Source organism: Dromaius novaehollandiae, chromosome Z, assembly GCF_036370855.1.
Source record: "Dromaius novaehollandiae isolate bDroNov1 chromosome Z, bDroNov1.hap1, whole genome shotgun sequence".
Classification (NCBI taxonomy): Eukaryota; Metazoa; Chordata; class Aves; order Casuariiformes; family Dromaiidae; genus Dromaius; species Dromaius novaehollandiae.
Window position 1 is genome coordinate 57,575,177 of NC_088132.1, and position 19,725 is coordinate 57,594,901.

General features: G+C 37.8%; 1 protein-coding gene across 4 annotated transcripts in view; it reads right to left on the reverse strand.

Moving 5' to 3' along the window:
• LOC135324959 (ceramide transfer protein) overlaps window positions 1-19,725 on the reverse strand; it is a 75,241-nt gene that overhangs the window by 31,930 nt on the left and 23,586 nt on the right. For 2 of the 4 annotated variants that reach the window (XM_064502169.1, XM_064502168.1), the window contains exons 4-5: window positions 1,884-1,991; window positions 927-1,065 (exon numbers count right to left, since the gene is read on the reverse strand). In XM_064502169.1, coding sequence (XP_064358239.1) covers window positions 927-1,065; window positions 1,884-1,991 — 247 coding nt within the window. Of the gene's footprint in view, window positions 1-926; window positions 1,066-1,883; window positions 1,992-5,437; window positions 5,673-5,716; window positions 6,011-19,725 lie in introns of those variants that run through there. The other 2 variants (XM_064502171.1, XM_064502170.1) reach the window with 2 other exon arrangements.

A 19,725-nucleotide genomic window follows, 5' to 3' on the forward strand; every position in this document is an offset into this window, starting at 1 on the left:
AAAAAATTAAAAGCACCTTCACAGCTAAGCAGCATTTAAGGTAACTTTTTTCTATAACAAATAAAAACAGTTACCAACCCTCCATATTTATTTCTGAGGCCATTAACAATATTATGGTCAGAAGCCATTAGGAAATAGTATTTGCTCTGTGTCCAAATTTAGCCCTCAGTTCTAGGGTAAGAAGAAAGGCAGCTCAGAGTTATAACTGGATAAGCAAGGAGCCATGATTCATCAGCTATCTGTTCTTCTACAGCAGAGTTTGCCAAAAAAAGTAGAATTGTACTTATTATCTACTGTGTTCTTACTAGGAAAAGTTTCAGACTGCCAGAGCAAAGTCCAGGATGAATAGAAATGCCTCAGGAGAGTACATGAATATGACAACAAGCTATGTTTTGAGGAAAAAAAAAAATCGGAGAAGTGTAGGCATCCTCTATTAAGCCTATTAGGATCTCAAATAGGCACAGTTGTCCAGTACACTAGCTCCAGTCAATACATCTCAGGAGCCTTTGATACGGTAGCAGGTTTGGCCTTCTGAAAGAATGGATTGTTCCTAACAATTAAAACAAATATCCTATCAGTTTGTCACAATAACAGTAAGAAATGTAGCAGTAAACTAACTCGGCTTCATCTTATGTGGTTAAGCAACTACCACTCAGTAAAATCAAGTGCTTAAAAGAACATGATTTCAGCAAGGCTGACAGCTACAGTTTAGTAACAAAGTTAAGTAGATTTTCATTGGAATCCAACTCCAGAAATGAAAACAGTTAACACTGCTCATGCAGAAATATCTACAATTGCTTATTATGCTAAGAAGTAAGTTTAAGATACTTATCTAGTGTATATGAGATAAAACACTTTCAAGGGCTATTGCTTACTGTGTAAAAAGTTAGATTCTACAGAGTTAGAGTTTTCAATTACAGTTTTACCTTTATCCCTCTGGAGTTCATCTTTGGAAACTGCATCTGCACAAGCATCAAAATATTTCTGTAAAGTATCAACTTGTCTACACAAGATGTCTCTAAAGGTCTCCATTTCTGCAAGCTTCTCACGTAAGCTATGGCCCTTCTGAAAATACAAGAGAAGAGCCTTAAATGCTTCTATATAATTAGCAGTAGTTCAATGCCTAAAAAAATTAATAAAAAAACTCCAACAAACTTTTCCCCAACCATGAGGAGCAAATTCTTCAGATACACTGAAGCTATGAAAGACTGCTAGCATTTAAAAAAATTAGCAGAAGAAACTGTATACAAGCAAATACAAGTGTATTTATTTTGCCCACTGGTCTTAATTTTTCTCCTGACTGCATCTGCTACTTCAGAGCATTCTACAAAAGCAGTCAGAGATCTTGCATACTACCATGTTTATGCCAATTTGCCTGAAAACAGTCAGCTCTAGTGTAAGATCTTTGTTACGCAGACTAATCTTTTCCTCCCCTTGTGTTGCTTCTCTGTTGCTCACTCATCGGAAGTGCAGCCCGCCCAAGCTCAAGTGTTAAATATTTTATATGCATCAAAACAAAGGAAAGCCATCGTTTGTCCGCTATTATTAATCACATTTGTTAAGTCAAGGAATCAGCATTCTCCTTCAGTCATAAGCAGGAGCATGTTAGGAAAGGTTAATTCCTCCTACAGGTTTGATTTTCTTACCATTGGAAGATGACACCACAGTTAAAAAGGGACAACTGCACAGAGGCACGTGAAAGCTTCTTGTATCATCTGTCCATCATCACATGCTGAATTACTAATACTTATAGTAAACCAAAGATGTGGTATTTTATATTTGTATAATTGTGAGCAAGTCTTCACATATCTGAAATTATTTCTTTTCCAGCTACAGAAGTATCTTATTCTCACACCAATACTAAGAAAATATTAATCACTAACCTTGAACGAAGAGGTGGATGTTGCAGAGTACCCACTTGCTCCAGAAACAAGAGACACCATGGATCCATGGCGTCGTAAACTTGACTCTGATCCATAGCCAGATTCAGTCTGGGGGGGGGGAAAAAAAGAAAAAACCACCATACATACAGAACTAGAGTGCTAAGGCTTTTAATAAAAGAAGAAATCGTGAAAGCAAGATTAATGACATTTCCCCTAAAACGAGCCTGTTTGTTTCTTGCCAGGAAATGGCAGGGGCTTAGTAACCCAAATTTTGCCTGCAAATTTAGGAGTATAGTTTATGCAGTGTCTGTAAAGTTACCATGAACCTGTATTTTTTGATATCATAATGAAGTGGAAAAAATACTTACCACAGACTACTATGTCTTCCCAAAAGAGGCAAATATTTAAGGACTCAAAAAAGGGGATAAAGTTTGTCCTTTAGCTATCTATAATCCCGAGGAAGCAATTTCACATAGCATTCAAAGGAACTACAGCACTCTACAACTAAATCAAAGGATTAACATTGCTTCAGTTTGAAGACAAACAGCCAGAGTCAATCCTTCAGTCATTCAAATGCTGTCACATCATTGAGGCATTTTATTTTAAAAGCAGCGAAATAAGTAAAGATCATAGAAAAGGAGGTATTACTGATATCTTAAACATTTTGCTTTTTCCAGACTTCAGTAATATTCTTTGTACTAGACTTGAATTGCTTTGATAACAAAGAACATATAAACCCACATAAAGCAAAGTGTGATACTGAAAGCAAGATGGAGAATATAATAGTGGTAACTAATTAAATTATACATTCATGAAAAACACATTTCATGATTAAAATATTAAGAAAAAAATTCTAAAACTATTATGTTTGACAAATTTCTCACAAATGAAACTGCAGAAGCAGATATTGAGAAACTGGAAGAAAAATATTTCCCTACAGGTTAATGAGTGGTTCATGCATAGCCAAGAAGGAAAACTCTGAAACAGAATGCAAGAAACAGATGGTCGAGAGTAATACCTGAAATTCTGTTAACATATGAGTTTACTCAGGTAGACAGGAACAGCATTGTGAAGGACCCTTAACAGGAATGAGAAATTCTGTAGCAGCAGAGAAATTCCAAAGGAGCAGGAGGAAGGGAAGATTGAATGATACAGAACAAGCAAGCAGCAGCAATGCAATTCCAGCTGTACAACTTCTTATGGAAAAACTGGAAGAAGCATAGGTTTCAGGAGGCAGAAAAGTGCTAACAAATTAAGATGTAAATGAACTTGAAGAGTATTAAAAAACACGGAGAAGGGAGAAAAAAAGTTGTTTCAAGTGCTGACTGAAACAGGACTATTTGGACAATACTGGGACATGTGGGACAACACATATGTTTGGCGACAAAGGAGTAGCAGTACAGAAACAGTTTCAGAGGAACAAAGATAGGACAAAAGAAAGCACGAGTCCCAGAGTTGTCCACATAATACCTGAATGAACAGGAATAAATGAGATTATGCAGCAGAAACAAGCAAGAAGGAGCAAAGAGTCAGTTTCTGCCTGGCCCTTTTGAAGAATGAGGCAGAAGACAAGAAAGTGCTGCGCAAACAATAGTGCTTTAGAGGCAAACAGGGTAAGTATTAAAAGTGGAAGAGAAGTTCAAAAATGAACATGATAAGAGATGTGGTTAGATAAAGGTACCTCAAGTCTCGGAGGAAGAAGGCAAAGTGATTAATATACAAAATATTTAGGACAAAAAAACCTCTAAATTTAAGAAAATGGAACATGCCTTAGTTTCATTGCTTATTTCAGCAAAAATTTAGAGAAACATAACTTATTTGAAACAGCAGAAACTGAAACTTAAGTTCATTAACAGCTTAGACTCAAATGAATGAATACAAGAGGCAGTTCCCTTATTAAGCCATGTTCTTGGAGGTATATACCACTTAGTGTTTTCTGCTAAAAATCATGTATTAAAGCTATTTTATAAAGAGGAAGAGCTCTAGAAACTACAGAAGTGCAGCAACAGAGGCTCTAAACACTCCATTTTTTAGAATCTACATTACTTTTCATTTCAGAGCATGGCTGATACATATTGGAGAGATGCTTTGGTAAAAATATTCACAATGAATATACAGATGTCTTGGAATGTCAGTTCAAGTATTAAACAGCACACCTTAGTAATGTATTTGGGATACTAGACCACGTTTTGAATTACAATTCATTTGCATTAAAGTGCAAAGATTGTACTTTAATTTACTGTTTTAGGACCTTAAGTATGTAGAAGTTAAATAATTAAAAGGTTTAGTTACATCTGAAAATACCCTTTTCTGCAAATACTCAAGTAATGGCTTTCAGATCTTTTTATGGACCTTATTACTCCAAAGTCCTGAAAAATAAAAGCAAAGCACGTATGGGGATAAAAGGATTAGAAAAGGACAATCAAGAACTTTAGGCACATGATACTGTTACTGCATTTCAAAAAAGTGTTTGTTGAGCATGAACATCAAGAGAACATTTATAACAGTTTTAAAGCCTCCTTCCTCTAAATGGAAATCTAAACAAAAATGCACTGTTTTACCAGTACTGTCACTGTTTACTTAATCATATGCTATAAGTATTCAGATGTCACTGAATGTGGTTTTACTATAGTCACTTTGAAAGAGGGGAACTCATTCTGTTTTCTGCTCGAGTTGTGTAAGATAGAAAGAGGGCAAATTTTTCATTTCAATGACTTCATGAGCAGACCAATTTTAAAATGTATCCAAAATATCCATGACATTGAGGTCTGAGCATTTTCTCTTTATATGACTCTATAACTGAGAGAACAGCAAATGTCTCCTGATTTTCTCCTACAAGAATACATGAGCAAGATCCAACTATGCAAAAACTAGATCTAAGTTTAATGATAAAGCTTTTGAATGACTGTATTTTTGAATATTCAAAGTCGTATCTGAGAAATAGACACAACCTTAATTAGAAATAGAAAGCCTTATGACTTACATTCTGCATTTCGTCCTTTCCTTCCCATATTACCCTTACACTCAATGATTATTTAATTCAGAAAATAAAAGCAAAAGCCTTCTACCTATATTTAATTTTGATTTATTTTTAAGAGATACCTTTTCAGCAGTACGTGTATTTAATAGTCATTTGTGCTTGTGATTAATAGTTCCATTAAACCGTTTTTCCATGATTCAAAATTGTTCAAGACAGTGACCTATCAGCTTGCAAAACCAATAAAAAGCTGCTATATAAGAAGCACTTAAGCAATTTTAACTATTTGTAACCAAGCAGGCAAGCTCAGCAGATAGAACAGCACACTATGAATCTAAAGCATGCACATTCACAGATCATGTTGATGAAACTGCCTCACATAGAACTGTGTTTTAATAACCAAAGGGAGGATAAAAAAAGTTAGATCAAGAACCCTTATTTATCGGAGGTGGGGGGAATGGGGGATACAGAAAGTATTTCTTTAGAACAGATGCACAGACAAGTCACCCAGCTCACTGCAGGCACATACGAGCAGCTTAACACAGACAATAAAAGCATGCATCATGCAAAGCCCCACCATTCTACTACCGCAACATCTAAACCAGAGCAGGTCACTGCCGCGCTTATGTCTTGCAAAGCGGATCATCGTTAACTATTCACTGCAGAAATACTCGGTTACAATGAGACGAGGAATGTTGACATAAGCTTCTTCTGTTTACAGAATTTTTAGTTTCCCAGGATAAAAATTGAAAAAGCAAGTAGGGTCCATATGATAGAAGCTATTAGTCACTGCTTGAAAACAAAATAACTCAGCAGCTGTATCAGCCTATAGCATTAAGCACTAATGCTGAATTACCATGCTCATTATCTAGATGCAGTTCTTTGGGATTCCATGCATATGCAGTAGCCTCAAAGCTACACTCAGAGCCGGTACTTGTTAGTACACTGCAACACCTTCAGCTTCTATACTGCTGCATGAAATCCATTAATCCTTTCAAAATGCTTTTTCATTATGATGGATGAGAGGAAAGAGCCACATGATCCAACACTTCATGTGATTCTTTACTGGAGCAGGTGCTGGTGTCAGCAACAAGGCAGGACATCAGAAAAGCTGCTTTCAGTAAAATAGCTAGAGTATTTGCAGAATCATATTGCAGATCTCCATTACAGCTCACACTGATCTGCCAGTTAAGGATTTCCTAAAGTGGGTCAATAATACTCTGGAGTAAAGCACAGACTCATGGGAAAGCTCTCCTACAAAAAAACAAAACAAAACAAAAAAAACCCCACACACCACAAACAACCGCACACATCCTCTTGTCTCCAAGAATTTTTTTTGATTATGTCTCAATTTAATGCCTGTTAAGTGCTTCAGTGTACGTGTTTGTCCATCAAGACATATTTTCCGTTTGCGTTATAAATTATTTATTATTTTACATAACACAAGCAGCAGGCAGCTCCTCCCTCCAAGACATACGGTTCACCCTAGGAGGTGCCACAACAGATGTCAGGATGCAGTGATTCTAACCACGTTCCCTGCAGTAGCTGGGTAAAATCCCACTGCTATCACTCCCCAGGCTAAAAAAATTTGAGATCAAACCTTACCAAAAGCATGACTGTAGTAGAACAAAACAAGTAAAAATAAAGTGAAAAGAGCTAGAAGGGACTATAAAAGACTTGGTGGGAACTAAGCAGGAGAGGTCTGTCAAACACTCATGCTCCAAAGACATTTTCGGACACACAGCAAAGAACTACATACTTGAAGAAAGAGTGGGTAATGCTAGCGGAGCTAGTGAAGGCTGTCTAGGGATGTCTGCAGATAGTAAGCAGAGCATCACACATGCAAGTGGGGCAGTCCAGGAATGTATTTATCTGGACTGAGGTTTAAAAAAGGACAATTAACATGGGTCTGTAGGTCTGCTTTTATCAACTGCTCTACAGGCTTTGCAAATGGAAGTTTTATGTTTCCAAACAGCGGAGGTCATTAATCAGCAGGAAGGCAGAGATAAGAGTTTCACAATCCAGATCCCAGCAGCTGGAGGATGCTCCCCGCTGCATGCGGCCCTGCTGAGCGTGGTGCAGGAGGCTCTCAGAAACCAAACAAGCTAAAGAGGTTCTAATATACCCTTTCTTCACAATTGCAAAAACAGGTAGAGAAATGTAGACATATATTTTTCCTCCTACAGTGATAAGTGTTGCATTTCCACAGGAAATAAGGGTATATACATAGAAGAAAAAAAGGCACTGAGTCAAAAAGTATATGTAATAAGACAATAGATAAACAATGGCAACTACAGCAATTTAGCACAGAGGTTGTTAACTGTTACTCTCGTTTGTCACAGCCATACAACAAGTAAAGAGTTCAGAAACCTTATGCTTCATATACTTTTGGTAAGTCACCATGTGTTGCCTCCAGACAATAGGTCTCTTTAATGGTTGCATGAGCCAGAGCGGTGCACTGCTTAATAAGCTGTGGAAACACAAACTACTTTCTAAAGAAAGGAAGAGGGGCAAGAAGCAGTACCAATACACAAACTATCACAGCGAGGAGAACAGAGGTTGGCAAAGAGGCAGGAGGACAGGGAGAACAGCAGGGTCTACCTAAAAAATGACTGGCCTCCAGTGTTCCTTACCCATGTAGTTCACAGCCACGTTTCACTACATGGATGTGCACCATTTTTCTGAGCCCTCCCAGCGATTAACATACAGGAAGACTGTATTCACCAAATGTGACTCAGCAGCTTTAAACCTCTTCATTCAACATTAACTGCCAGCCTTCTATACCAGCTGAACAGGGAATTTTCAATTTGCCTCAAGGCTTTGAAAAACCAGAAGAAGTTACCATAGATTTTAAAGAACAAGTTTTTTCAAATACACACAGCTTAATCTTGGTTTAAGGGTAATCCATATGCACACCTTTAAAAGAGAGAACAGTTCTGACCATAGTTGGAGGCATTTGCCAAGTAGTGCTCCTTTTTAATAGGCATATTAAATTATATTTAATGGTTATATTATTACATCAGTTAGGTATAAAATTTTAAAAAGGGAGCGATGTCAGATGATGCACAAGTACTAACAGGCAGGTGAGCCTGAGCAGGCAGGGAAAGCCAGTGGCAACACCGGGCTGAGCGCGAGCCGCTGCTCCGTTGCGCTTGGTACAGGGCACCCGCTGGGGCGCCGAAGCCTGCACGACGCTCCGACACCACAGGGCATCCACGTGAATGCAACAGTTAATATTGCTTAACAAGCATGTTCAACTAAATTACATTTACAGTCAACATAGGTATTCAGGTAACGTCTTGTTTCTCCTTCAAAGTAACAGAGAAGGAGTGATAACCTCATACTCTTTTTTTTTTCCTCTCCATCTATTTAAAATAAATAATTCAATTCAATATCATGTCTCTGTAGAAATGGAAACCCAAATCTATAATCAATATTATGCTGAAGCATCCTGGAGATTACGATGAGATTTCAAAAGAGAGGTCATGGTTAAACAGCAAAGCTTTTCCTCCTTCGCTCAAAGGGTTACTTGTTGCAAATCTCAGTCAGCTTCAACCTTTGAGCTAAGAAGTCTAAATTTTGGTCATTCAGAAGAAACGTTCTTACATCAGGAAACCCTAGAACATAAAGTGCAGCACCCTCGTTCAAGTGAAGGTGACGTGCTCACCTGCATAGTACCGCTATTACCCAACAGGCAGCTTTAGAGCAATGCAGAACTAATCCAGCGATATGCACGTGTCTCAGAAGGCTCATCAATAGGCAGATAAACTACCAACAAAACAAATGCTTCTAGACGAAAAAACAAGTATCATTGTCCCCTATTCATCTACTTCAATTAATAGTTATCTTGTTGCTGCCAGACAGGAACAGATTGTTTTCCCCCTCCATTCAGCCCTTAGACATTCACCCAGCCAGCAGAGTAGAAATCTCTATTAAACATTTCGTGTACTCCAGTGTATGCAATTGGCAGCAAGCACTGGAGGCTGAAGAAAGTTGGAGCTGTCAAGGATGGAAGAGTCCGTAAAATGTTCGATGGAGGATGTAAGAAAAAAAGGATTCTACACCTCAAGAACAATTATGAGAACAAATTGTTCATTTTAGATTACAATTTTACAAGAGTAAATGGGAAAGGGAAAAAGGGGTTTTACATTAAATGCAGTGCCTGTTTTGCATCTCACATCCCATCATATTTAACACACCTTTCTTCGCTTTCAAGACTTATTCCCTACTCTTCCCATTTTCTTCTTGTTATAGCTGTCGTTTAAGCAGCTCTCAAGATCTACTTCACTCAAAACTCTCCCCAAATACCAAGGAAGGCTCACTGCACCCGTTAGATACTAATAGCCATTAATGCCGTTAATTAATACCATTATTAATACCCATTACCTGTTAAACAACAGTAACAAAAGGGTTGTATGAAATAAGGTACTCGCCAGTAACATATAATTATGTATAATATTATACATTATATCACATTATCCACACTTTTCCAAAACATAAACATCCATATCCGAAGTTTTCTAGGGTTCCAGTCCTTCTACTTGTCTCAAAATTAACTATGTTTGTCTAGAAAAAGCCCAGTCTGGTTTAAAAATTCTTTCTGTACACAGAATCCTGCCATCAGCAGAAGCTTTAAACCTGTTTCCAACAATACATCAATATTGCAAAATAAAGACTCCATGTCTTAAGCACAAGCTAACTAGGCAATAATCCTGTCCAGTAGTAATTTGGGTCCCCCACCTCCCAAGAAGATTAACATACTAGATAGAAAGTGATAATGATGAAGCTCTAAAAGAACAGCTGTATATTAAAAGAAAAAAGAAAAGAAAAAAGCAGTTCAGCATGATGAGCAAAAAGCGTTTGAACTGTCAGAAGCATTTGTAAGATCTTAAGTCAAACACCTGATATACAATAGAGGTATCTACATTAAGACAGAATTTTCAAAAAGTGAAATGAAAACATAAATTGGTTTACAAAGACTAACACCGACCCAATTCTATAATCCTCAGGTTAGTTTGTGGGCCAAGAACAAGTCTAGCATTCTGTTTTTATCATGTTCAAATGATATATTAACATCAAGTGTTTAGACATAACACCTAGTTCCAGAAATAGAAAGGCAAAAATTTGCCTGTAGTACAGCTCTCACCTCATAAAGCTCAAAGAACTTGACAGACAAGTTTAGATTATGCTAAGATCTCTGTATGGCTGAGTTTCAAAGAAAGGGCACACCTGCGTATCCAAAAAAAAAGAAAATTCAGATCATCTCCAAAAGGTAGTTGAATTGCCCATCTGAAGCAGAATGTTTTCCCATTATGAAATATCACATAATACATTGCATTTTTAACAGGTCCCAACTGAACAAATTAAGTTTTCACAGATCCTCTATTCCTGCTGGGTTATTTATCAATATGTGTAAGTATTTTAAAAGATGCAATGTAATTAACTCCCCCAAGTCAATATACTTTGTGACCACTAGGGGGAAATAGCAAAAAGGAAAACAGGCACGTCCAAAGGTTACTATTGGTCAAAGCCCAAAAGTAACCCTTATCCTGTTTCTACTTCAGTCTCTCTGCACATAAACCTTTTCTTGGCAGACAATTAAAAACAGAGCAGTTTTACCTTTAGCCCTTATAATTACATTTAAAACACATTGCTAAATGAGTATGAAGTTTTCTGTGCTGTATGCAAGAAGTAACAATAACATCTATTGCTGAATGACAGTGAATTAGAAGTTGCACACAACATTTTAACAGCAACTAATGAAATTATTCTGAAGTTATGCCTCTGAATTAGGCAGGTCAAAACAGTGAACTAATAGCATGTTAAATTCCCAGTTAAGATTGTCCAAAGTCATTAGTACCAAATTAAACAGACAAGTGTTTAGGCACAGCTTTCTTAAAACTTTAACATTTTTTATTAGGCTAGTGTAGTTTAACCTTCTTGAAAAAAGAAAAAGTTATTTATTTATGACCTAAAGAAAACTAAATATTTCCATCTCAAGTACCCACGTCCAAGTAAAAGTCTTTTCCTCAAATACAACTGCTCGGCCATTAGCCTGCAGCTGTCAAACAGAGCTCATTGTGAAAATAAGTTTTATATACTAGCCAGATTAGCAGGCATAGATTTATGTACAGAGTATGCATTAAGCAGGTTTCCACTAAACTCGTTTTCCTTGTATGCATATACACATTGAGAAGAATCAGAAAAATAAAGTTCTGGCTAAATCCTTTCAAAACCATAAAAAGTCATGCAGAAGTGATACAGAATTGTTTCATTTGAAATATTTCATTGAAATATCATTTCCCCCATTGTAGTAATTTTAAGCAAGCTTATTTACACAGTTTTTTATGCAGCTGTTTTATGCAATGCAACTCTCAGAAATTTAGTCTTTGATAATTAAAAATGTTATCTTACATAATGTCAGCAAATACACCCGTAACAATATGAAGTTCAGCTTCATCTACCAATACAAAAAACATACCCTGCCATTACTCATTCATGCAAAAAGAAACAGGCTGCTTTTATTTGCTGAAAGGCAACACCCTCTGTGTGAGACAAAAGGAAAAACGACTTCACGCACAGCACAGGTCTCTACAAGGAGCTGACCTACCCTGCCCCTGAAGCTCCAAACCTGGGAACCAGTGCAACAGCCCACAAAGGACTGCTTCCAGTTCACTGGCGTAAAGCAAACCAAGGCATCTGGGTTCTAACACACTGGGGGCTTCCAAGATAAACTACCTCCCGTACCAGATTGTAATACTGGTGGCCGTAGCATCTTTCAGTTATGCATTAAGCTACGTGTCACTTTTTGTTGTTGTTGTTATTACTGCTTTCCAGAGGGGTAAAATGCTTTCAACCACACAAGAAATGAAGCCAGCACAGTGCTGGGTACCAACACAAAATGCTCCCCACAATAAGCTACGTGGAGTGCTACCAATAAAACAAGTAGTTTAGTAGCCTTCTGCAATTCAGTCTTCCCCCAACAGCCAAGCTGTCTTACTTAATTGCAGCAGCACTGTGTTCAGTATACACCATACGAGCACTTCTGGCAAGAACATTTGTGCCTTAGCTGCACACTGTACTATTAGAAGGCTAGACTACCAGAGACATACTGCACATATGTCTTCAGAATGAAGTACTTCATAGGTTCACATACTCTCTACACAGTGATAAAATCCAATCCCATTGCTAGTTCCCATAAAGCAGTACATCCCTGCAGAATTCATCATGAAAAAGCCACCCAGGGGTTAAGATTTGGGTAACTGCTCCAAGCACTGATGCCATTGTCTGCAGACACCGGACCCAGGGGGTAACTCTCCAGGTGAAGGGCTACAGTCCAGCTGCTACCTGCTTTGCACTACAATACATTAGAAGCTGGCTTCTCTCCATTGCTAAGTGAGGAGGAGAATGCAGCCTGCTGGTAAGCAAGCAAGGCATTCCCTGCCCGTTCTGAACATCAGGGACATAATTCAGGCTCTGGTGTCAAATCTTTACATTCAGATAGGTCTGCATACAGCCTAGTTCACACATGATAAAGTGTCAGAAACAGAAAACTGAACCTATGGCTTTTTCATGCAAAAGTACCCCAGGCTCAAAGCTAGGATAGTAATATAAAATTTTGCAGATTGTCCATGTACCATGGGGATCTATGAAGATAAGGCCTCTCCAAGCACTTTGTACAGTGACGCACTACAGATAACAAGGCTGGTAATAAACTGCCTTTCCAGCCAGAGAGGCGCACAAGCTTTGCTTTTAATTGCAGCCTTAGGCCACATATTGCAAACTTCATCTTCATGTGACCAAGCTTAAATACATAATGGAGCATGGGTTTTACTCTAAGTGCATAGGGAAATACCTGTCCACTCACAAGAATCCTCCCCCCCAAAAAAATAGAGGCAGACAAGAGCTAAACAACTTGCCTAGGTGGCTATGGACGACTCTGGTATTGCTGGTGGAGCAACCTTCATTTATGTTGCTCCCCCCAAAAAAATAGAGGCAGACAAGAGCTAAACAACTTGCCTAGGTGGCTATGGACGACTCTGGTATTGCTGGTGGAGCAACCTTCATTTATGTTGCTAAAGAAATTAGTCTAGGAACCATCATGGTTTCTTTTGAACAATTAAAGTAAGTCTCTGAAGATCAATTAGATGCACTCAAATACTTTCCCAAGTCTTATCTGTTGTTTGATTAGATTATGGGAAGTGTAATTTAATTAGCTGTTATTGTTTATCTTCGCACTGTCTTTTTTGAAATTTCCAAATGGTAGGCTTACCTAACATTGTTAGATTTCTCATCAAACCTACTAATACCACACCACAATGCATGGATTAGATAGCGTATTTCCAGCTCTACCCAGTTTAGCATATCTGGAGACAGGTTTAAACAAGAATGGGAATAAGAAGCTGCACCTCAGAACAGTGCAAGAATAAAGCAGAACTGCAACAAGACTGAGCTAAACCAGATCTTTTATTTTGTGAAGTCTGAAAATTTGCAACTGCAAGGCAATAAAATCTCACTGTTTAAAAAAAAGAATCATTTCAAGTCAGGAAAGGGAAGTCCTTCTGATGTGAAGTAGAAAATACTGACACGAACAAGGATCCAGAATTTAACTGTTATAAAAGAAATGTGGTTTTACTGTACAATCACAGGCTAACTTAGGCTGCGAGGCACCTCTAGTGCAACCTCCTGCAAGTACATCCAACCAATGTACTTGTTCCTCCAATCCATGAGACCGTACTCTTCAGAGAATAATAATCTGCTTTTAAAACCAAAATGATTATTATGAAACGTAACTGGAATACACAATACACGGGCAAAAAACCTCCTTTGGTCAAAGCGAAACAAAGTTGCATTGTTTATAATTAATCAAGTGTGTTGGGCTGAAATCCACGGAAAACTGTAGCTGAGGTTTAAACAGTTTCAACTGTAACTACTTATTAATAGAGCTGCAACTTACAGCAGCTGTTAGAACATGGAACCAAGAACAGCAAAAGGGTGCCAAGAGAGACAAAGAACTATTTTTTTCTTTCCTGAAAGGGAAGTCTCAACAGTTTGGAAATGACAGCATTTAGGCTTACTGCAGCATATGCTTATGTAGGAAACTAAAACTGCTGATTCACTAGCTATCCCCAAAGTCTTCTTTCAGGAAGTGTACAATGACTAGCAATAAAGCGTGCTCTAGCAAATTTAGTAACATTAGATGACAAGCAACACTGCATCTATTAAGAGCACCTGCTGATAGTAATGCTACAATAATAGAATGTGTATGACATGCAAGTCCAGTTTTTCTTTTTGAAAGAGCATGTTTAATTTGAGTAACAAGTTTCTTTAAAAGACTAATAGTTGAGCCATACATCTAATCTTCCCCTGAAAGAACAGCTTCTCTACGAGTATCAGCACCGTAACGCAGATTAGGTCAAGTAATACTTACCAGTTTAGCAGCCCTTGCTATACTTGCTTATTTAAATCAGCAACTTTGAAGCTATACAGAAACACCCAGAAGTTATTCCAGACTACTAGGGAAAAACAGAGACAGACCTCTCGCTTGATCTCTCCTCCCCCCCCCCCCCAAAACCCAGCATACTAATGCACATCTTCATACCAATCAATATATCCAACACTTACATACTAGGAGTTAAATACTACACCTCTCCTTCCTCCTCTCCCTTTAAAGTAGATCTGTTCAACATACCAGAATCTTGGTGCCTTTGCAATGAGTCCATTCACCTACGTGACACTAAATGCGTAGCCAATACCTATTTTAAAGCACTGTATGTTTTTGCAGAGACAAAAAGAAACAGTTTGCTTATTTTTCCACTACATAGCTTGTATTAAAATAATCACCTTTAAAGCTTCCGGTTTGGGCAACACAAAATTCAAACAAGCAGAAGATCAACTCCTGCTCTTTTCAAAGCAATTTCTCTTTTCAAAGTCTCCCTCAGCTTTTTAGAATCCCATCAGCTCCTGCAGCTATCTATCCCCTATTTGCTTTTTTGGGAGGGCCATGGTGGGGGAGGGTGACAAGCAAACCAAGCCAGAGAGGCCTTGGTTCAAAGTTACCTCTGGTGAATGTTACTGAACCCGTACCATTGCTACTTGTGCACCCCACCCATGTGGCTGAGCAGTATCTACTCCCTGTGGCTAGGGTGTAACTCTGCTCTGTTAATATCAACTCAGCAATGAGTTTTGCTTTAATGGAAGTTCCCTACTCACTGAAGAAAAAGACCCCTTAGTCTTTTGAAAAGGAGGTGAAAAAAAAAAGAAGACTTGGATGCTGTCTGTGCTTCCATCTATCAAGTTTTCTATTAAACTTGCTACACAGTACTGTGAATTGATGAGTAATAATTCTGAGTAAACAGCATGCAGATCTATTTGGCAAGTCAACTTTTAGCAGTTTAACCACTCACGACTTCCATGCTGCAGCTCTGTACTCTTTTCTTCGTAGCAAGAGCAACACTTACACTGATTTGAAGGGGTATTTGTCCTTAAAGTCAAGCTTGACACAGGGCTCTCAAAGATTAATATTGTTTTTTGGGGTGACAATGCAAAAAAGTAGCCCCTGGCAGATGGCAGTAAAGTCTTTAAAATATTGTGTGTCATTCTGCCAGTCATAAGCACTGTTATTCCCCTCATTACAATGCAGAATAGATGATACACTACCAAAATTATCTACCACAAATTTCACAAAGTGAATCCGTAACACTCAAGTTTCCCATTAGAATCCCACTTGTTTACAGCAAGAGGACCGGTTACTTACAGCACGGCCAGCTGCATATTTAGTGCAATAGCTTACTTCTGATCTCCTTAAGACTCACCACTGGGAAGAGCACTGAGATTATTTTAGGGACATCCATCACCTTTCCTTAAATAGCATTACAATACTGTCATCAAAAATATTGACTGACAGACTCCGAACAGCTTAGCAGTTGTGTCACACACAGCCTTTCACGCCATCTGATCTTGAGCTAGCACTTCTCAAAACATTATCTTTCACATGGTCTGGCATCCATGAGGGAAAGCTTTGCTGATCTGTATTTTGGCCTACAGGTTTTCAGACATTATCCTTTAGACATTATCCTTTAGACATTTTTCCAGACATTTCAAACAACCTGCTTAACCAACCCAGCTATAAAGTGATCAAAACATTATTTTAACCTTTAAATAGTCAATCCCTATATTTAGCTAATTCAAGTGAAAGATAAGTAAAGCATCTCAACTAAGTTTTAACCACTGTTTGGGGGCAGGGCTTTGAGAGAAGGAGAAATTCAGGACCTCTGTTGAGGTTATAGAAACTAGCTGTTAATGCTCAGACAAGATGGTGGAGGAACTTGTTCTAATTAGGAACATATGGCAGACTGGTCACAGCTCTCGTGGATACAAACATGTAATATTATCTTCAGTCCACACATGCATACAGCTGCAGAATCAGATAAGCAGCTCCTATCAGAATAACATGCAAACTCAGCTTTTAATGAAGATACCACTAAATGATCTAGTCTCTCACCAGCCAGCCAGTTCCTATTCCGACCATTCTTTAGAAAGTATTAGATTAATAAACACAATCTCTTAAGAAACTGAACCATATCCAAGCAGCACAAAGAATTATTTCTGGAAGGAAACCAAAGTCCAAGATAGAAGTTGGAAAGCCTGAAATTGATGGAAGAATATCAAAAAAAAAAAAAAAAAAAAAACAGTAAAACTCATCTAAACTGGAGAAAAAATAAGTTCAAGTTTCTAAATGGTTATAGGAAAAAGTATACTGCACAAATACAGGATAAGCAACAATTTGGCAGGTAGCAGTTGCTTCTAGAGAAAAATCAAATTTAGTGGCTCGCAAGCTGAACAAGTAAAAAAAAAAACAAAACAAAAAAAAGCAAAAAACCATGATGCTACAAAACAGGATAATCCGCAAGACCGATGGAATAATCTTGCATTCTGTTCAACACTTTAGACACTCAGTAGGAATACCAAGTCCAATTTTGGGTGCTGTACATCAAAAAGATAACAGTTCAGGGGAGAGCAACCGAAAGTATCAGAGAATTATAAAACATGTCAATGAGAAGAAAGATTGAGGAAAGCAGAGCTGTTCAGGCAAGCAGATAAAACAAGAAGTTTTAAGTGTTGCAAAGATGAAGGAAATAATCTGTTCTCCATATTGACTGTGAATAGTACTAGTCTGTAAAAGAAGTCAGATTAGATGAGGATGATGGGGAAGAAGAAATCTTTAGCAGCAGGAACAGGCCAAAATGATTTCATAACCTGTCACTATTATAATGTTTAATAATTTACAAGCTTCTAAACAAACATGTCATCCAATGACAATGATTTTAGTTCACTTGATATCAAGGGATTAGGATGAATTTTATGACTCTCCAGGACACCCCTTTTAGCTTTTCTCTGCTAATACCAAATGCCAGTAAGAATGACAGTAAGATGTCCTTGAAGATCAAAAAGGGAAAGCCAGTATTCACAGGTTAAAGGGCTGGTGAGCTTCAGAAGAAGACAGAGAAGGTGCTTAGATTAGACATGGTAACATTATTCTCTTGTGTATTTCCCACTTTAGTCTGAAAACGATTCAAGCCAAAATCAAAAATGAGTAAGTTTATTACCGCAAAGTTCAGGCAGACTATATTTTCACTTGACTTAAAAACATGTTACACAAGTAACCACACCAAGAATTAATTTGTAAACCTGGATATTTTAACATACAAAGCAAAAAACTGTATTCTAATAGTGCTGAAAAGACACCATGATCTCCGTAATTTAGCTGGCTGTCCCTTCTATACCAACTCTTACCTTCTTTCAGAAGTACAATTATTTTAAGGCCTCTTTAAAAATTAGCCTTTTCATGTTTGTATGCAAGATCCAGTTCACTCCAGTACTTTGTGTATTGTGTGTATGTGAGCTACATTTATACTAGTTGGTAAAATTCTTACAGCAGAGACCAAATACACATTCCAAATTGTCAGCATCTGAAAGGAAAATTTTGAACTTTATTTGCTCATGCCCAGCAGAACACCAGGCAAGATAACATCACAAGATAACATCGCAACCTGAATCAATTAAATAAGGAATGGTAGCTAACAGCAAAACTACTCAACAAGAAGCTGGTTCCAACACTTAGGACATTGATGCCTGAGTAGTTATAAAAAAAGCCTGGTTACCATACTCCTGCAGTTCTCACTATGAATCTGTGAAACAAAAAAAGTAAACAATATTTACTTACTCCCATACCTCCCATGCTTTCCTGTTTCTGCACTGCTGTTTCCACCTATGTCAGTGGTAGTGCAAAAAGTTATGGAGAAGTAAGGATAGAGGGACGGGTGCTCAGACAAGATGCCAAATAAAATTAACAGATTAAGAAGTCACATTCTTTTTCTCCTCTTCAGACCTCAACCATTGCTGTAAAAGTAAATCATTTATAGTCATACATTACTGGAACACCTATACCCCAGGAGAGGAACTGCAAGGAGAAGTAATTCTGAATATCATAGAAATGACAGAGGTTCAGGAGTGCTGAAACAGACACTTCCCTGCTCTCCAAAATAGATGTCTGAAATTTCTTTTAAAATAAACTCTTTCCAATAGTATAATCAACTGAATTGTATTTATATTAGCATTCAGTGATCAACATTAGGAGAACAGACACTGTTTGCTACAGATTACTTTTGACAGTGCCTGTCAGCAACATAGTAGACAGTGTTACCAAAAAGTCTTATATTCATATTAAAGAACTATAGCATGAATGACTTCTGAAGGCCTTTGCACAGTATTTCTTCATGCACATACATCCCGCATCTGAACTATCTATTTTAGCAGTTCCACAAAAACTGCCAGAGAAATAGCAAAACAGTATTTACTGTACAAAACCATTCACTAGTGGCAGAAATGTATACTTGTTCAATTTCTATTAAAAAGAAGCTTATCAGGTTAGTATTCTGAATCAAAATACTTCTATAGTGCTTCTACTCTGTATATACTTTCCTACTCATTCTGATATTAATTAGCTGATTAAAGAGTTTCAGTCCAGACCATGCCCCCCACCCCTTTTTCCTTCCTCTAAGTAAATTAGCTTATTTCATGACAGTAGAGGAGAGGGGTACAAAAGGAGAACATAAAGCCCCTGTCCTTTCAGGGACAAGTTTCCTGAGTAGACTGCTTCTAGATTGAAGGGATAGGTAGATGCACTCAGGTCTCAGTCTGAATATAAAATACTTCAATTACAGAACAAGGTACTTAGAAGCTACAGACATTATATGTTCAAAGGGCAAAAGTGCAGCTGAGATTGGGGCGTTCTTATCAAATTGAAACGTAAGATTTCCTCTGAGCTTGAAAAAGGATAAGTTGTTCTGGCATAGTCTCTTTTCCTTCAGTTCATAAGGGGAATAACACAAAGGCAGAAGGCCAAGTCTAATTTTAAGAAATACTTTAATATTGTACCTGATGCCCTCATACTGTTTACCCAGAAGCTGATTTGTATTAACAGTAAGATTTAAGCAATCTGACATTAGCTTAACCTTTTGGAATTGCAACAATTAAAATGGCTTGAGGGGGCTTCTTCAATAGTATTTTGTGGGCTTTTTATTATATTTAATATATTTCCCATGTGCATAGCACTACAGTGCTCTGTTTTCAGCCATTTGGGGGCTCTGCTTTTTTGGTGTTGCATTCATGTTAGACTGCATCAAAAGCCCACCTCTACCCCTCACCCCTTCATCAGATACCTACCTCCTGCCTTTGCTGCTTCAACATCACAATTACTATTAGCTGTAATTTTTTTAGGGCATAATAGCACATTCAAGAACTCCTTCTGAAAAGTATATGGACAAGACAAAACAAGATGCAGATGACATTAAGAGTGAAATT